This window comes from Notamacropus eugenii, chromosome 1 (assembly GCF_028372415.1).
Source record: "Notamacropus eugenii isolate mMacEug1 chromosome 1, mMacEug1.pri_v2, whole genome shotgun sequence".
Classification (NCBI taxonomy): Eukaryota; Metazoa; Chordata; class Mammalia; order Diprotodontia; family Macropodidae; genus Notamacropus; species Notamacropus eugenii.
Genome location: NC_092872.1, coordinates 2,692,612 through 2,712,165, shown reverse-complemented (window position 1 = coordinate 2,712,165; position 19,554 = coordinate 2,692,612). Strand labels below are relative to the sequence as shown.

Here is a 19,554-nt window from a genome sequence, read left to right as displayed (position 1 = left end):
GACCCAGGGAGGTAAGTACTATTATTATCTCTGAGGTGGGCAGTTTAAGTGACTTGGCCAGAGTCACAAAACTAGTAAAAATCTGAGGCTGGATCTGATCTCAGGTTTTCCTGACTCCAGGCCCAGGGCTCTTATTAGGGGCAACCTTCTAATCACGCACAAGCAGATCAACCGCCCAGCTGATGACCTCAGAGAGCCCAGGATCCCTGGGCTGAGGCTGGGCTGAAGTTGGACTGTGCCAGTGTATCTGCTCAGCCTTCGTCCTTACTAAGTGGCTGGCCCAGCGCTAGGTGTTGGGAGACTCCCAATACCTTTTCCTTGGGAATTTACAGTCTGATTAAGGAGATGAGATTCACGCCCACAAAATAACTGGAGAACAACAACGAGTGTGCCATCAGGCCACATCTAGAGACAGTAAGTGCTGTGGGATCTCAAAGAAGGGAGTGATCATTCTGGGTTGGGGTGACCATGTGACACCTCCGGGAGGGGGGGAAGATGAGCTAAGCCTAGAAAAATGGTAGGCGTAGGGTGAGAGCACCGAAAAAACCTCTAGGAAAACTCCTGGAGATGGGAAAGAACTGGGAGTACCCTCGATTCTAACCCTAACACTCGGTTCTATTGGGTTTGGGGGAAAACAAGATGGCTCCAGCTTGTATTTGGGTGTGTTTATTATCTAAGGAGGATGCATGGTGTAGTCTGTAGTGGAAAGATGCTGAGTCTGGAGGCAAGAGACCTGGGTTTGAATTCTAACCTTGACAATTATGACCTTTGTGAGCCTGGGCAAATTACTTCCCTTTTCTGGGACCCAGTTTTTTCATCTGTAAAATGAAAGGGTTAGACTTGGATCCCTTTCAGCTCTAAATCTATGATCCCAAGGTCTTTTTGAATGTCTTTTACATGGATTGTATGAACTTTTTTATAAATATTTTTCAACTATCTGATATTTGGGGATTATATCGACCTGCTCTCAACTCCATCAGGGTAGAGAACCGAGAGATGGCTGAGGATGGAGGCCCTAGGGTACCAAAGTGCCTGCAGATGCCAATTCCTGCCAGTGGGAGAGATCGCCTCCAATTAGGACAAGCACAGAGTATTGGTTTCAGATGCTGAGTTGAAAGGCAGATTTAAAAGCCTTGCTCACTTCACCTGCTGGTTTTGGGAGTAAAATAAGAAAGAAAGATAGAGGATGTGGATGAAGGATTAGACCAAGAGTTAGAGAACAGGGAAGTTGGGCTGCAGAGGACTAGCTAAGGGGAGACACCTCCAGGCTCACCTACAGCGAAAGCAATGCAGAGTTCCAAGGCTAGAAATAGTTGTTGGGGAGGATCTGTTTACGGGGAGGTTTCACTGGAGGAGGTGACAGCAGAACGTTTTGAAATAATTTTGTTCTTGCTGTATGTTTCAGAAAAGCAAGATGGGAAGCCCCTTGGAACCTATGCAGACGTGGTGTGTGTGTGTGTGTGTGTGTGTGTGTGTGTCTGTGTGTGTGTGTGTGTGTATTCCTGTTCCATGGGGAACCTTCCCCCAGGGAGGGGCAGACTGTTTTTGTAGGCTTCACTTGGGGGAAGTCTGAATGGATCAGCTCCCAGACAGCTGGGAAGAGAATTCTCCCACAGGCTTGGGGGTTGGGGTTTAAGAGTGGGGGTGGTAGTGTCAGGGAGGGGAAGTTAGAAAGAAGTGAGGCTGCAGTTGCCAACAGATTACATTAACCCTTTGGGAAAGAAGAGCAAACAACCCACACAGCTCCTTGAGAAGGCTGCTGAGGCAGCACTGGGCCATGATGGCACCCTAGCACAAGCCAACTTCTCCCCTTACATGGCCACATCTCAAATCAGTGTGAACCCATCAAAGTGCCCCATCCTGAGCAAATAGTTTGTGAAGATGAGGCATTCATCACTGGGGAAGGACCAAAGTAGCCAGAGGCTATGGAAATGGGGGATCACGCAGCAGGGGTGAACAGCTCTGGCTCAGCCAGTGACTCAGGGCTCTCCTTTGGCATCCTGGACTTCCGGGATTGTTGGCATAGACTATTATTATTCCCAAGGTGAGAGTTCCAACACTGGAAACAGAAGCAATCTCTACATGGGCCAAACTTCAGGAAAACATATGCTGGGCCTAATTATCCCTTCAATGAGCAGGGAACCACTGGCCAGGGACTGCATATGCAAATTTGGTGGGGGTCAGGGAGTAGAGGCCTAGACCAGATGGGGAATGAATGCCCACATATGGACTAGTTAAGCACTGTCCTCTGACCCCCTTAGCAAAGGTGCCCACAATCAGGTAGATTCAAGGGAGGGTTCCTTCCAGAAGCCTGGGTACAGGACCTTCAACGATGGCCAAGTTGTATCTCCAGACCTAGGGTGCCCAGCAAAGCTGGGGCCAGGAAAGATGACACAGTCATGGGTCCCTAGAGAGTCACATGACAACCGCACCTTCTTAGGGTGAGTGAGGTTAGGCCTGCTTAGGAAGGAGATGTGGGGATGGAAATAGCTCCTGGGAGAGTCCGTCTACCCATAGGCTCCACTTGGAGGAGGTGGCAGCTTTTAATGACTGTGTTCTTGTTTATTTCAGAAAAGGCAGATTCTGAAGGGCTGACAAGGGTCAGCGCGTGGGATGCAGTGTCTTCTGGGCAGCTCGGCCTTTTACTCTGGAGGAGGCAGCCGTCGCTACCACTCTCTACTGGGAGTTTCTGAAGGCAAATGGAATTCACCAAGGATCTGAGTCGTCTCAAATCTCTTGGTTCAGCATGCTTTTTGAAAGAGACACAGCTCGGCTACCGGAGCCCAAACATGACTTGCTCCCAGACTTTCGCTTGGTTTCTATTCTGATTTACAGGTTCATTACTGCAACCCCAGGATTCTGGCAGAGTGTGGGTGGCTGATCTCAATTTAAACCAGCTCTGTCTACTTTCACTCCGCTGGGCTGGAAAAATAGGGCAAAGAGGGCCTTAGCAAGAGGCCGGGGTTGGGCTGATGTGGAAGAGCGGAGATTGTGTGGGTCGGGTTATTCATTTATTTAGGTCATTAAGCAATTAAAATTTGATTGTGTTGATTTCATTTCCACCAAGATCTGAAAGGAGGAGATCTGAGATCTTCTTTTGTCTCCCAAAAGGCAGCCCCGCTTCTAAGCTCAGCGGTGTTGCCTGTCTCTTGGTGACAGCCAGAACAATGAGAGAAAAATGTCCTCCAATTGGCAAGGGGATGGATATTTATGGGAAATGCAGATGGGGAAGACACTGCCCCTTGGCCAGAAGTGACCATCCCCAACTGGGGGGCCAGCACTGAGACTATGGTCGGCCAGGGGTTGCTTGCCTCTCCAGGAAAACCATCTGGGTTCTGGCGTTGTGCACTCTCCCCTACTTGGGCAGGAGCTCACCCAGGCCATTGCCCCACCTCCAGTTTCCAGACAGGAAGGAGGGAATGAGTGGGCTGTGGGCTGTACTCAAGATTCCAGTTTTTTCAGAGATCAGGATTACATTTAACATGTTTCATCCCTAGAGCAGCCCCAACTCTTCTGCAGCTGCCCTGGGGTCACTCTAGCCTCCCTTGGGAGTCATCTCTGCACAAAGAGCTGTTGCTGAATGTTTGGTGAGGTCATATGTCTGGCAACTCCAATGGCAGCAAATTAAACTACTTTTTAAAGAACTTGGCTCAGAATGAGCTGGAGAGGCCCCAGACAAAATCTTTAACCCTCTACAAGGCCCTGTGAGCTACAGGAAATTCACAGAGACAGGCTGGTCATACATACGTCCAGCCCTTGCAGAGAAAGATCTCCAGCCTTCAAGGGCTGGCATAGGTTTGCTGCCACAATTGGGAGTTTTTGAAGGCCAATGGAATTTACCATGGATCTGAGCTGTGTACCAACCTATTAAGCCTGGGTGGGTGGTCTTTCAGTCTGGGGGCTTGCTGATGGGCACAGCCCATGGAAGTCTTCTCTTTGAAAGGGAGGACAGATTTAGAATCCTCTAGGGGACATTAACCCTTGAGACTGCATCATAAACCACACACATAAAAGACTGAATTTGGCCTTCAGAGCTACCTGGACAAGATAGAATCTTCTTACTGTCTGAGAATAGATGCTTCTTAAATCCGAAGTATTTAATCAAAAGATCAGAGAGTTGAAGCTCTGGAGCTGAAAGGGCCCTGTGAGAATCATCCAGTCCAACCTTTTCATTTTATGGGGAAGGAAGTTGTGGCTTAAGATGGTGAGCTAATTTGCCCATGGCCATATAGCATCTGGGGTGCCTCCAACCCAGTTTCTCTGACTCCAGAAATGGTATCTTTTTCATCTGTTCCATGAGAAGCGGCAGGGACCTTAGGAGACTCATAGCCCAATCCCTTCATTTTGCAGATGAGAGAAGTGGGGTCTAGAGGCAGATGGGGGTAACCAATGTCATATAATTAGTAAATAATTAGAGCCAAGATTCAGGTGTCCTGACTCCTCTTGTTCCTCCTCCCTCTTCCTCCCTCACTATATCACACTAATTCTATTATACCAGGACTATTATAGAGGAATTATATTGGATGTCTAGTATGCCTCCTCTCCTCCCTCCTCCTTTTCTCTCTATTCAGAATTCTAAGTCCAAAAAGGGCAGGACTTCTGTCCCAGACTCTTCCATAGAGGGAAAAAATCCAGTATGACGGCTATTCATAGGTACTGACTTTTAGCATGTGTGAAAGAGGCAGAGACGGAGACAAAGAAAAGGAAACAGAGACAGAAAGAAGAGGGAGAGAGGTGAGATAGAAGAGAGAGGGAAAAAGACAGAGACAGAGAAAGTCAGACCTTACTGCCACGTCTTGTCAAGAGACAGGATTAGGCCCAGAGTACAACTGGATCCCTGGACAGAAACGGTGCCATGTTTGAGAATGGCATTAAACGACGCCAACAGAGCTGCCTAGTTTTGTGAAACTGTAGGATCAAATACTAACGTCATTCAAGCTACATTCAAGAAAACCTCAAGGCAGAAATGGAATTGGATGAAAGGCTCCCCTGCGCGGTGGAAACGGCAGACAGAGGACAGAGATCACCGCCTTTAACAGTCTGAAGGGCTGTCATAGGGAATAGTCATAACATCCGTTAAAATCAATCCTTCAATAAGCACATATTTATGAAGTACTTACTGCATGCCAGGCATTGTGCTGGCTCCAGGGGTAAAGCGCTGGACACGAAGTAAGTTCTTAACAAATGTTTGCTGCTATTAGGGATACAAATAAAATTAAATGAAAAAGTGCCCACTCCAAAGGTCATTCTAAATGAAGGTGGGGAGAAGTGGGGGGGGGGTGTGGGTGAGGGGGGAGATACGTATCCATATGTATGCATATACACACACACAGAGAATAAATATATAATTCAAACAAATATGAAGTTATCAAATGCAAGGCAATCTGGGAGGGAGGGCAGTAGCATTTGTGGGGATCAGGAAAGGCTTGCTGAGTCCTGAAGGAAAAGAGGAAGTCTAAGGAGAGGCTGAGGAGGATATGTGGGTATTCATGGCAGGCATTGGAGATGGTCAACGAAAGGACATAAAAGACAGGAGACTGAGCGACATGTAACAAGCACAGGTCAGTTCCTATTGCAGACAATGGTGAGTAATGGACAGTGTGCAATGGAGTCGGAATGATAAACAGAGGATTTATATTTGATTTGAGGCCATAGGAAACCACTGAAATTTATTGTGTAGGAGAGTTACATGATCAGATCAGCACTTGAGAAAACAAAATCCCTTTACTTACCTAACGGATCCTGAGTGAAGTGAGCAGAGAACCAGGAGAACATTGTACACAGTCGTCACAACACAACGTGGCAATCAGCAATGGTAGCCTTAGCTCTTCTCAGCATTGCAAGGTTCTAAGACAATTCCAAAAGACTCATGCTATCCACATTCACATCAGGGAAAGAACTATGGCGTCTGAGAGCAGATTGAGGCACACTATTTTCACTTTTATTTTTTGTGACTTTTCCCTTTTGTTTTGTTTCTTCTTTCACAACATGACTAATGTGGGGGCAGGGTGAAGAATCACTTTGGACAGATGTGTTGAGGATGGACTAAAGTGGGGAGAGACCTGAGTTTGAGATATCTCCAGGATATCCAGTTTGAAATTTCTAACAGACAACTACTGGTGATGGCGGAATTAAAGCTCGAGGACAGTGGGGATGTATAGGTACAACAGCATAGCAAGACTTAAATCAGCAGGAACTAACCAAGTCACCAAAAAAGGGAGAGTTAGGGCTTAAGAACCTTTGGGAACAACCTATATTTAGGGGGTATGATCTAGATGAAACAGCAAAAACTGGAAGGGCCATTAGAATTCATCCAGTCCAAACTCCTCATTTTACAATGGAGGAAACCGAGGCCCCAAAGGAACTTTCCAGAGGAGAGGGCTTTGCAGTGAAGTAGTGTCCGATGGAGCTGGCTTAAGCTGGGTGGCTCCAGAGGGGGAAGAATCAGGGAAGAAATCTACAAAGGAAGCAAGTTTGGGTTTAACAGAAGAATTTCCTGGTAGTCAGAGCTAGCCAACAGGGAACAGACAACCCAGGGAAGGGAATTCTCATCCACTGGAAGGTTCAATAGCTAGATAACCACCTGTTGAAAATGTAAAGGGAATTCTCGTTTAGGCAAGAGTAGGATTAGGGGCTCTATGAGATCCCACTCCATGCTATGGCAAATTCTAGTTGCCCAAATGTCATGGTGCAAGGAACCTCAATTTGACCTTGTTTCTCTGGTTCCACTCTCTTGACTAGAAGATGCTGTATTCTCTTCTACAATCACTTTTTGTATCATGATACAAGTCATTCCTTTCCCACTGAACACTACCCCACCTAACCTTCCCAACCCACTCATTTAAACATAAACTTTATTCTGATAGGCTCCTCCTCCTCACCACTGAGTGTCATCTCTAACTCCAGGACTGAATAAAATACATTTTTTTTTTAAATCATTTTTCGCACTCTCTCCTGTCTGTTCATATACTGTTCAGATGTTCTCCTCATAACTGTCTATGAGGGTAGCGGCTATATTAACCAGTAGACAGAGTACTTAGGCTGCTCCCCAGGCAAACTGGCCTTCCAGAAATGCTCTGGGACATAATTGATCACTGTGGTATTCACTACCACAGCAGCAGGCCCACTATAATGGCTCTTTGTCATAGGATCATAGATTTAGAGCTGAGAGGAGAATCCAGAGCTCATTTAATTCAACCTGTTCTTTTACAGATGAGGAACATGAGGTCCAAAGAAATGACTTATCCAGCATCACACACACAGAGATGGTAAGAAATCAAGCCAGGATTCCTAGTTAGGTCCTTCCCATTCCACCGTACTGCCTCACCCACAGCTCACTTGATACATACAAAATCCAGGTAAGGTGTCATGACTGGTCACACACTTAGCACATGGAGAGGGAAAGAGACTAACTAAGGCTTGAACTCAGGGCTCTTCCCCCTAGACCACACTGCCATGATAAGATTCTTCTGCTAGTTATAATTGCTTATTTATAGCTTTATTCTTTGCCTACATTTCCCAATATGTCCCTTCATCTTTTCTTTTCCTTTTAACAAAGAATTAAAAAAACATAATGGTTCACCAAAACGTACCGATCTAGCAACACAAATTCAGCATTCTGAGGAGTGCTCCACATGCGCAGCCCTCCAGCTCTCCATGGAAGGAGGTGGGTGTATTGTCTCCCACCACTTCTTCAGCCTATTTTCACAGCACTGGGTTTATCGGTCTTGTTGCTGTTTCTGTTTACCTTACTAGAGTTATGGTTCTCCTGGTTCTGCTTGCCTCACGCTGGCTCCTATTAGTCTTCTTATGATTCTGTTTTCAAAAAGTTACTTACAGTGCAGTAAGATATTCCATTGCATTTCTATTGTTGGATATCTACTTTGTTTCCAGGTCTTTGCTAGAACAAAAAGTGCTGTCACCAACATTTTGGTGAACATGGGGCCTTTTATCGTTCACCTGTCTAAGCAGTGGCAGCTCTGGAGGAGCCATGAACTTTCTAAACAGAACAGAGGAACTCTTGTGAGAGCTGGCAAAGTTCTTGGCATGATTTTGGTAGATGATTCCAACTCAAAAGAAAGACAAGAACCACCTTGTAAATAAATAGGGATATCTACCAAGTTACTGTTGTCTATCTGCGCCTATGTGTGCGTGTGTTTGAAGCAGTTTGCGTTTCTACCCAGGCAACTTCACTGGCCGTGAAATCAACCTCAACAGCATTCGACATCATTGGTAACTCCCTGCAGGACAGTGGGAGAGGAGTTATTTGTTCAGTCTGAGTCAACAAACACTCAACATTTGGGATACAGACAAGGAGGGGAGCATTGCCAAGCATGGCTAGCCGAGTTAGGCACTGACTGGGCAGGCACACTACCAATCTGTGGGGAGGTCTTAAAGACAGAAGGCAATGGACACGATCACAGAATAATAAATAAAAGACAAAAGAGGATGGACAGACATGGATTCTCAAGGAAAAGGAGGCATAGGGGAACTTTGAGCTGCTGGCAGAGACCTGAGAAAGGCATTTCACCCATATGGAAGTAATAAGACTTCAATAAAACTTACAAGGTTTCAATAGAATGCAGACTTGGGCTGATTTTTACAGAAACAGGTGCAGAGGAAAGGGTCGCTTATGGAAACCCCTGTGAGCAAATGGAAACTCGTGTGCTCAAAATATTCAAGTCTATGTTTCTAGGGGAAGGAAGGCTGAATATGCATGTGAGCCAGGCCTGGGCTGTTGGCCAGAATCAAGGGCTGGCTGTTCTAAGCAGTTCTGTTCTTTCTCCGAAATTACTTCAGAAACAACATGCTATGTATGGTTTGCTGGGATTGGGGGAGTAGCGAAGGGGCTTCTTAGGCCTCGGTAGAAAATTTCCTTTAGAGAGGCACCCTCCAAAGCATGTAATTTTCTCTTTCATTTCCTTACTTTCAAAGTTCTGGGTCCTGGTGAGCTAATTAGATCTTGAGCAATGAAATGGAAACACTGAGTTCGAGGGGTGCCTGTTTGACCCTCACTAGTATGAGAAAGAGGAGGAAGTCATTCTGAAGCTGAAATGTGTCAGGCGTCTTTCATTTTTGGTCCCATCCATAAATCAATACTTCTGTACTTTCATAAACAAGGCCTATTCCCCTGGTACTAAATTTGACTCAGTCAAGTTTGGGCGTTTTTCTTTGGTTCTGAGTAAATCTGTTGGCTTTTTCAGCTTCTTAGTAATCAATTTTTAACTCATACTAGAGACAGAAAACTCTAGGACTTTGGGTGAAAGATGAAAAAATCCCATGAGATTAGCACACTTTAGGACCACCCTTGGTTCTTCACAGACGAGAAATCATCATGATTTTACGGCCTACAGGTCACTCAACTTTTTTTTTTTTTTTTAAGAAAAAAAGGGATTGCTGCGGTAACGTTAAAAACTTTTAGATTATGCAGGTCACATACCGTTCTGGGTACATTAAAATACCGCGAATGCTAATGGTATAGGGGTCTAACACCTATGGCCCAGGGTCCATGTGCTGGGTACAAGGTCAAAATGAAACAGTGGTTGTCCTCAACAAGCTTACATTCTGTGAGAGAGGACACAAAATAATCGAGCAAAAGCACAAGCAGCTGGGGAAGAGGGAAAGTGCCACTTAAGCAGAGTCTGGAAGGAGGACATGGGCACGGAGGACAGCAGGAGATGGAGTGTCATATGGGAGACAGAGCAAGCAGATAGTGTGACTGGGCTCTGTGAAGGGAAATAATATGTAATAAGTTTAGAAAGGTAGGCTCAAGCCAGACTGTGATTAGTTTTCAATGACAGAGGACAACCATATATTTGATTTCAGTAAAATATCAGTTTTATTTATATAATTCACACAATACAAATGCATTAGACCCTCACCACACACCACACACACACACACACACACACACACACACACACACACACACACACACACACACCCCAAATCTATTATCACACTTGATTTTGCTTTCTTCTCCAAATCACTCAGCTTTGCTTTGCATGATTAACTGTTGATTTTCCAAGCATTGCTTGAGTTTGTCTTCTGTCAGGGTCAGTCTCTGCTCTAGAATGGAAACCGTCTATACAACAAAATGGGAGAGTCCAGTCAGTACATCAAGCTGCTCTGGGATGGCACAAGATCTCAACTTTTGTATCAATCATTCCTGGTAGCGCTTTCCTTAGAACTCTCTGCCCCTGGAGGGGAGGATTCTGAAATGGCTTCAACCTTCCTATAGTACATGCCTACAATTTCAGATATCCTGTACCCCCACCAACTTTATATTACTCAATGTGACTAGTTATCTCCTGGATTAACTAAAAGGGAATAGGAAATCCAAGAAATCACTAATTATAACCAAGTTGGAGTTATACTAGGGATGCAAGAATGGATCAAAATTAGGAAAACGATTGATAGAACTAATCATATTGAAAACTAAAACATCTAAAATCACATGATCATTAATAGATGCAGAAAAAGCTTTATACAAAGTACAACACTCATTTATGCTAAAAACTCTTCAAAGTGTAGGCACGGCAGGCCCTTTTTTAATATCATAAAAAACATCTACCTAAAACTAAAAGCAAGCAAGCCTATGCAATGGGGATATATACTAGAATCTTTCCTAATAAACACAGGAGCAAAGCAAGGAGGCTCACTCTCTCCACTATTATTTGATATAGTTCTGGAAATGTTAGCAGTAATGGTAAGAGAAGAGAAAGAAATTAAAGGCATAAGGAGAAGTAAAGGGGAGATAAAACTATCCCTACTTGCCAAAGATGTGATGGCAAGCTTGGAAGATCCTAGGGAATCAGCAAGGATACTAACTGAGGCAATTAATAAACCCTCAAAAGTCTATTGCATTTCTAGATAATAATGATAATAAAATCCAAGAAGCAATAATAGAAAAGGAAATCTCATTTCAAATAACTACAAAATACCTAAAGTATCAGTTTATCCAAATACACACAAACTTTGTATAGATTCAATTACAAAGTACTCCTTAAAGAAATTTAAAAAATAGCTTAAGTAGCTGGAGGAATAATCAGGGCTCAGTGCTGGGATAGGTCAATAGTTTAAAAAATGGACTTTCTACTTTTAATGCTATACTGATCAAATTACCAAGGAGATACTTTACAAAACCTGATAATATAATAACAATATTTATTTGGAAAAACAAAAGATCTAGAATATCAAGGAACATGATGAAACAAGTTGGGACAAAGGGGGAACAACAGATCCAGACAGCATATTATAAAGCAGCAGTCATCGATGTCATCTAGCTTTGGTTAAAAAATGCAGAGGTAGATCAATGGCAAAGACTAGACAAAGCAGTCAGAAACAGTGGAACTCAGTAACCCAGTGTTCAGCAGAAAATATAAATCGCCTAGGAAAAAACTCGTTATCTGATAAAAACTGCTAGGAAACTGGAAGACAGTCCAGTAGAAATTAAGTTTAAACCAACGACTTTACATCATTTTCTGCAATACGTTTTAAATAGATAAACGAACTAATATTAGAGATCATACGATTAACAAATTTCTTTAATAAATGTTTGGCATTCAAGATAAACACAATTAACAAATACATACACACTGTGTGTGTGTGTGTAAGAAAGCTAATAGCCATTCTCCAATAAATAAGTGATCAAAGGATATGAACAAATGATTCTCAAAAGAGGAAATGCAAAGTATTCATAACCACAAGAAAGAAGGCTCCAAATTACTGATAAAAGAAATATAAATCAAAACAACCCTGAGGTTTTACCTCACACTCTACAAACTGGCAAAGATGACAAAAAATGACAATACTGGATGTTGAAGGTGTTGTGGGATGACAGACACATTGTTGGTAGAGCTGTGAATTGGTACAACCATTTTGGAAAGTATTGGAATTATGCAAATAAAGTAACCAAAATGCCCATTTCCTTTGACCTAGAGACTGCACTACCGGGCTTAACCCACGGTAGCCGTTAATTAAGAAGAAAGGGCCCATGTATACCAAAATATATAGTAATAGCTAAGAATTTCAAACGATAGATGCGCATCAATTGGGGAATGGATAAATAAATTGTGGTACATGAACGTAATGATGTACGCCATGAATGCAAACAAGCACGAAAAGTTCCAAATGAACCAAAGCAGAATTGACAGAAGCAGAGCCAACACGGTGACTGCCACAATGTCAGTGGAAAGAAGCACCACATGCACAAACCAAAAGTGACTCTCCCATAATTATAAAGATCAAGCAGGGTCTAAGGGAAGAGATGAGAGAACACCCCCAAGCCACCCCTTTGTGGGGGAAGGAGGTCCATAAGCATTACACACTGCTTTGCAGGGTACTGATTGGTGGTGCTGATTCTTTTCTCTTCTTTTTATCTTAAAAGAAATACCTATTTGTCATATGGGATGCTTTCTGAGAGGAGGAATGGGAGAGATATTGGGGGAAAACTATGAAGACGTTAAAAAAATAAAAGGTCAATAAAAACTCTGTTTAACTTTAAGAGGGTAGAAGAGGGAAGGAGGAAAAGAAAGTCCATAAGGAAGACTAGGAGAACACATCTGCAAGAGCGAAAGATCAGAATCCTGAATGACTCCGGAAGGACACCGACTGCTCCAAAGCCCTTGGACAGGGCATTTTCTCCCTCTGGGTCTATGACCTTTGTTTGCCCACATGCCATCTGAGGCTTGACTCAGCCCCCACCCTCAGTCTATTACAGATAATATGCAGGGAAATGACTCTTGAGGCTTACAGAGGCCACTTGGCCTAGACCATTTTATCCAACATATCCAAAGAGGCAAAAAATACTTGGAGATTACTTATAAAGACACAGTATTTTGACATTTCTGCTTCATTCGCTCTGCTCTTACTACTTTATTTTTGACTGACTAGCTTCTGGCATTTTGTCACCTGACATAAAAAAACTCCCTACATTACACTTTTTTTTGGTATGTACTTGGTTGGTTTTTGTTTTCTAACCTTTCAATACAATTTTATTGATGTCCTTCCCTGTTTACACAACAGCTATTTCCTGTGGTCTTCTCTTGTAACAAAGAAAGTGAAGCAGCCCCTGACCCAGTGTGAGCATCCAGCAGCACATTCCACATTGGAATCTGCAGGTCACTCCAACAAGGAAGGAGTGTTTCATCACCTGTTCTCTGGAGCCAAGTGGTCACTGAACTTAACCAGAGTTTGACTTGTTGCCCACTATTTCCCTGTGTTACCAACACTGTCCTATTCAATTCACATACCCAATGAGTCTGTAAAAAAATTCTTTTTAAAGCGTGTAGAGCACCCAGATTAAAAAGTACGGTTGGCCAACAGTATAGTTATCAAAAGATATTTCATTTATTTCACTTGCCCTTCTGCCAATGAGCAATCAAATTCCACTAAAGCTGCCTGGATATATAGGCAATATATATATATATACGAAAAAGGAAATTTAGAACATTCAAGAGACAAAAGCTCAGATGCTGCCAACCTAATACAAAAGCCTTTTAAAAATAATGCCAGTTATTTTCTTTCTTTGATTTTGTGTTCACAGTAAAGATTTAAAAGCAAAATACATTTAACTTATTCAATCATCCTGAAAATCACTTTTTTCTAATTGTACCTAGAGCAAATTTATAGCTTATGGACGTGGCCTATTGGTTTCCAAAAGCTCCACTGTGAAACACAGAGAGAGACTTATCTTTGTCTTTGTGGCCGCAGAGATTATCTAACGTTCTCCCTTCAATCCCGAACTTTATATATGATAAAACTGAGGCTCAGAGAGTTTTTTATTTTATAATTTAGCTTACAACAATTTTTTCCAGTGAGATTTTTCACTGAGCACACTGAAGAATAGTGTGTCCAACAGTGAAGACACATAAACCACATAGAACAGCGGGGCAGTGAACTGGGATCATGCTACCATCAGGAATGATGCTAGGCTCAGGGCTCTGCACACTGTCTGGTTTGACCAACAATGACAGATCTGGGCTTATACCTCTCCTTTCCTCAGTGCAAATCCCTCTCCGAGGGTGCGCCCTTCCATATTCGGTGCAGGCATATCCCCAGATATTTGTGCAAGAGTCCTAGCCTTGTAACATAGCAATGACAACAGACCTCACACCAAGCCTACCAACCATGAAGATTTCCTAATGTTCTCCTCATCTCCAGAAAAAAATGGCTTAATCTCAGTTCTGCTGTCTTCCTACCAATTGTAATTACATGGCAACCATGTCAGAAATGCACGTTTTGCTTTTTGCTGCATCATCAAAATTGTCCTTGAGTTGAAGGATGTCAGCAGAAAAACTAAGCCAGCAAGTTCCACCCTCCGGGAACTCATACAGGGAACCGTCTGCAGAGCCACAAGGTCACGGCTCCACTATAGGGAGACACTTCTTGCTGCTTTAAAAAAAAATTTAACATTTTTATCGATCTTTTTTAAAATGTTCCATTATGTTTCCTGTAACAAGGGATAAAAATGAAAGACTTAAAAAAGTAGTGCATCATCACTACGCAGCCCACACGCATCTGGTGGCACAGCCTATGCTCTACACCCATTTTCTCATCTCCCCTTTCGGGATCACTTTCGGTCACAAGTTTATTTTTGCTGCTTTTGTTATCACTGTTCTTCCACTCATTTGCATTGCTCTAACTGTGTACACTGTTTTACTGGTTCTGCTTAATTCTCTATTCAAGTTCATATAAATCTTTCTATGCTTCTCTGAATTTTTCGAACTCTTAATTTTTTATGGTATGGTAATTAATGTTTCATTGCACTCATATAACAAAAATTATTTGGCCATTCCCCAACTGATGGGCATCCACTTTGATTCCAGTTCACTGCTACAGAGAAGAGTATCTATGAATATTTTATTTTATTTTTCATTTTTAACACGGTTCATATCACATAACACTATTCCAACTTTTGGTCAGGTGATATTTCTTTTAAAGCATTTACAATATAGACCACAAACGAATTTTTTTTTTTAACATTAACCAACTGAGACACAAATAATATTTATGTGGCTAACTTCACAAGCCCTTGACCTAATTGTCTCCACAGTATTACTAAGAATAAAAGGACCCTAACTTATTGTCGTTGGTCTAAAGTCCTAAGCCTAATAGCTTAATTTCAGACTTGACCTCAGATGTTCCCCTACCAACAATCTATAATTTAATAGATCTGGTATTAAGCTTACAAACCTTTTGACTATAGGAAATTGCCACTAAGAGTAGAGACACTGCAGGGAAATGATATCTTCCCAACTTCATATCAGTTCCAGGCAGGAGTAGATTGTCCACTTGTATTCAGTGAGGCTTAAAATCTTTCAGGGGTCAGTGGGGAAACTGAGTCAGGCGACTCCTACCTCAGCCCAGGCCGAACAGCCGCTCTCCCACCCTTCCCATGAGATCATCTTTTTCAGTTCATACCAGCATCTCACAGGCTTCCTGGCATCGTGGATTGGAGGCTCAGACTGACTTTCTTGCTGTCCATACCTGGAGTTAATAGTCCCAGAGCATCTTAAAACAGTAAGCTCCAATAACCAGGTTTCAGACATGACTGTAATCTCACGTTCGCCAAGGAACATCTTCTGAGGCAGGTCTTAGGTGGCGTACGTGCCTTTCTGTACCTGTTCTAGTTCCTGCTTAAATAACTATCATAAAATCAGATTTACCATTGAAACCTTAACTTTTCCATCAATGCCAAACTTTACCTGAAGTTACCTGCCTCTAGGCGACTTAGACTAAAATTCATTTCCCCAAACTAAAGATGTCTCTGATTTAGTCTCGGTAATTAATGCAGTCAATTGTTTTAATACTAATTGCTTTTACATCACTTTGTAACATGGCCAATTTTTCTCCCCATCTCTCCCCTCCCCCCACCCCTAATACCTTGCATTCTGATTACCCCTTCCCTCAATGAGCCCTCTCTTCTATCACACCCCACACTTCCCTTATCCCCATCTTCTCTCTTTTCTTGTGGGGCAAGACAAATTTCTATACTCCGGTACCTGTGTTTCTTATTTCCCGGTTATATACAGTAATAATTCTCAACATTTGTTTCTAATACTTTGAATTCTACCTTCTTTCCCTCCCTCCCTCCCCACTCATCTCCACTGAGAAGGCAAGCAATTCAATACAGGCTATATATGTGTTGTTTTGCAAAAGACTTCCATAATAATCATATTGTGTAATACTAACCATATTGCCCTCTAACCTACTCTATCGCCCCTTGTTTTTTTATTCCCTCATTTGACCTTGTCCCTTCCCAAAAGTGTTTATTTCAAGTTACTCCCTTCTCCCATTTGCTCTCCCTTCTATCATTCCCCTCACCCCACCTGTCACCTCCTCCCCTACTTTCCTGTAGTATAAGAGATTTTCCTACCAAATTTCGTGAGCATGTTATTCCCTCCTTCAGCCATATGTGGAGAGAGTAGCTTCACTTTTCCCCTCTCTCCTTCTCCCTTCTCTCTTCCATTGAACAAGATTTTTCTTTATCTCGTTTATGAGTTATAGCCAGCCCCATTCCATCTCTCCCTTCCTCCTCCCAGTATTTTCCTTCCTCACCCCTTAATTTTTATTTTTATTTTTTGTGGATATCATCGCTTCTGATTCAACACAGCCCGTACTCTCTATCTATGTGTGTGTGTGTGTGTTTTTGTGTGTATGTGTGTGTGTATGTACAATCCCTCCACCTACTCAAATACTGAGAAAAGTCTCAAGAGTTTTAAATATTTTCTTTCCATGTAGGAATGTAAACAGTTCAGCTTTAGAAAGTCTTTTATGATTTATCTTTCCTATTTATCTTTTCAAGTTTCTCTTGATTCTTGTGTTTGAAAGTCAAATATTCTATACAGTTCTGGTCTTTCCAACATGAATGCTTGAAAGTCCTCTATATCACTGAATGACCATTTATTCCCTTAAAATATTATACTCAGTTTTGCTGGGTAGGTGATTCTTGGTTTTAATCCCTGTTCCTATGACTTCTGGAATAGCCTACTCCAAGCTCTTTGAACCCTTAATGTTGAAACTGCCAGATCCTTTATTATCCTGATTGTACTTCCACAATACTTGAAATGTTTCTTTCTAGCTGCTTGCAGTATTTTCTTCTTGACCTTGGAACTCTGAAATTTGGCCACAATATTCCTAGGAGTTTCTCTTTTCGGATCTCTTTCAGGAGGTGATCAATGGATTCTTTCAAAATTTATTTTGCCCTTTGATTCTACAATATCAGGACAGTTTTCCTCGATAATTTCATGGAAGATAATGTCTAGGCTCTTTTTTTGATCATGGCTTTTCTATGAATAATTTAGATGCTCTGACTACTGACTTACTTGCACAAAAGGAATCAAAATGACTTAACTATTCAAGGCAAAGCTCTCCTTTCCCAGGCCTCCCAAGAGTGAATCAGAAGTGTACTAAGACTCTAGGTTAAATGAGAGTACAGTACCTGGGTTTAGAAAGGGCTCTATTTAAGATCCCATACTCTTCAACAAACAAAAAGTTGCTATTTAATTTCAACTAATGGTAGAGTGGTTTCCCCAGGAGTTTGGCCTCTGTCAGCAGTACTGTATTGGGTCCCTAGTAAGCAAGAAAGCTTTTCATGTCTGTGCTGTGTCAAGGAAGCTTCCTATTCACATATCTAATAAAACCTAGAAATACCTTGGGAACTGGTCTCCCAGGCCAGATGAAATTTCATGACCTTATGCTTAGTCTATAAACTCTTCCCACAAAACCCAAAGTGTATAGTATCCATTCTCTCCAATGGTTAGCTGAGTATTCTAAGCAATGTACCTGGTGTTAAGAGTTTCAAGTCACAGAACAAACACTCTCAATGCGTGACAACAGTCTGAGGATGAGGATGGATGAAGAGGAATCCCAGTCCAGCTAGAAAAAGAGTTGGCCAAAGTGACCAGGACTTGGGAAGTGGGCAGCTGAGAACACTTGCTGCCTGACAATGGCAGCTCCAGGGCTATTAACTGGGAGACAGGAAAACCATAATGGTGGTCAAACTTCCCACCTTTCCAACAGGAGCCAATTTCCAAAGCACCAGCAGTGGCTTGTGGACAGGGTTCAACTTGAATTCAACCCTAAAACCTGGGTCTGAATGGCAGCTCTGCTCATCACTATTTCTGTCACTCAACTTCAGCTCCCTCATGTGGAAAAGGGGCAGAGGGGGTTGGACTAGATGACCTTTGTGGCTCTACAGCTATAGTCAATGATCCTGTGGAGGGCCAGGAATGGGATAGAGGAGCTGCTCTGGGGCTACTAGGTGATGCAGTGGATAGAGCACCAGTGCAGGAGTCAGGAGGACCTGAGTTCAAATCTCACCTCAGACACTTGACTCTCACTAGCTGTGTGACCTTGGGCAAGTCACTTAACCCCAACTGCCTCATCCTGGGTCATCTCCAGTCATCCTGATGAATATCAGGTCACTGGATTCAGATGGCTCTGGAGAAGTGAAGCTGGTGACATGCACAGCCCTCCTTCACTCAAAACAAAGTCAAGTGCAAGTCATGTCATTATTTCTCTGATGGCAATGAAGGACGAACACACACAGAGGAGCTGCTTTAAAGAGGCTAGAGGGGTCTCAGATCATTCTTTAGGTTCTAGTCACGCCCACATGGAGCCTCACGTACTGCTTGAGGATTTTTTTGTTTTCCACATTGCTCATTTCTTCCTTTTATGTCAAGGCATTAAAAATTTCAAAATAAAAGTCCTTTAAAGAGAAACATATCACCTATTTTACAGTACCAAGGTACAGCCTACTGCATTATTAGCTCAGCCCTTTGGAAGGTGGTCACTAAAGTGGTCTAGTAGCAAACTGGAAGGGAAAGGAAAGCACAAGCATGGAACCAAGATGGGGGAAGAACTCTGTGTTACATGGTTCTCTAAGAAATTATGAATTCCTACAGGAAATGGATGAGAGGATTCAGGAGAGTCATTAGTCCTATTACAAGGAAAGCCTAGAGGCCTACTCTTTCTGGACTCCTGGCAAGGATAAATGTAAGGAAAGAGGCTGGCTTCCCGGAAGCTCTTTATTTTTAAGATCAGCATATCTACAAACCGGGGGTAGTGTTCCTTCCCAGCAGAGAAGACCAATAAACAAATGGATAGAGGGGCTTGTTGACATTTCTGGGGTCAATGTTTACCACCCATTTATAGGAACTGAAGTCATCTGACTTATAATCCTTAGTGTTTAAAAGTCAATGGGAATGGGTCGAACTTTCCATAATATTGTTAGTATTTCACACTTTTGAATTTCCTAGCAGGAATCTAGCTCAGCCAACACTTTTCTCATACTAACAGCAGTGACAACAACACAGGGTCTCACAGTTCTTTATGTGAATCAAAGTGGGGCTGGGGTAGGGGATGAGGGAGTATGGAACAACTTGGGTCATTATTTTGTGAATGGTTCTTCCCTGCTGAAGGTGCGAACTTTTACTCAGTCTTTAGTCAATGACAGATACACCTTGGTCCAAATATTATAATTATTTTGTCTTAGAAGCTAATGACATACTTATACAGTGACCTACTTAAATGATGTATTCTGATTTTGAC

At 42.6% G+C, this 19,554-nt stretch overlaps 1 protein-coding gene across 2 annotated transcripts in view; it reads right to left on the bottom strand.

Annotated features, from left to right (window-relative positions):
* Positions 1-9,814: 9,814 nt before the first annotated feature.
* The window catches only part of POC1A (POC1 centriolar protein A), a 180,428-nt gene continuing 170,688 nt past the window's right edge, over positions 9,815-19,554 (bottom strand). For both annotated transcript variants that reach the window (XM_072650261.1, XM_072650257.1), the window contains exon 11: positions 9,815-10,084. In XM_072650261.1, the coding sequence (XP_072506362.1) occupies positions 9,986-10,084 (99 nt within the window). In that variant the 3' untranslated portion in view covers positions 9,815-9,985. The remainder of the gene's footprint in view (positions 10,085-19,554) is intronic.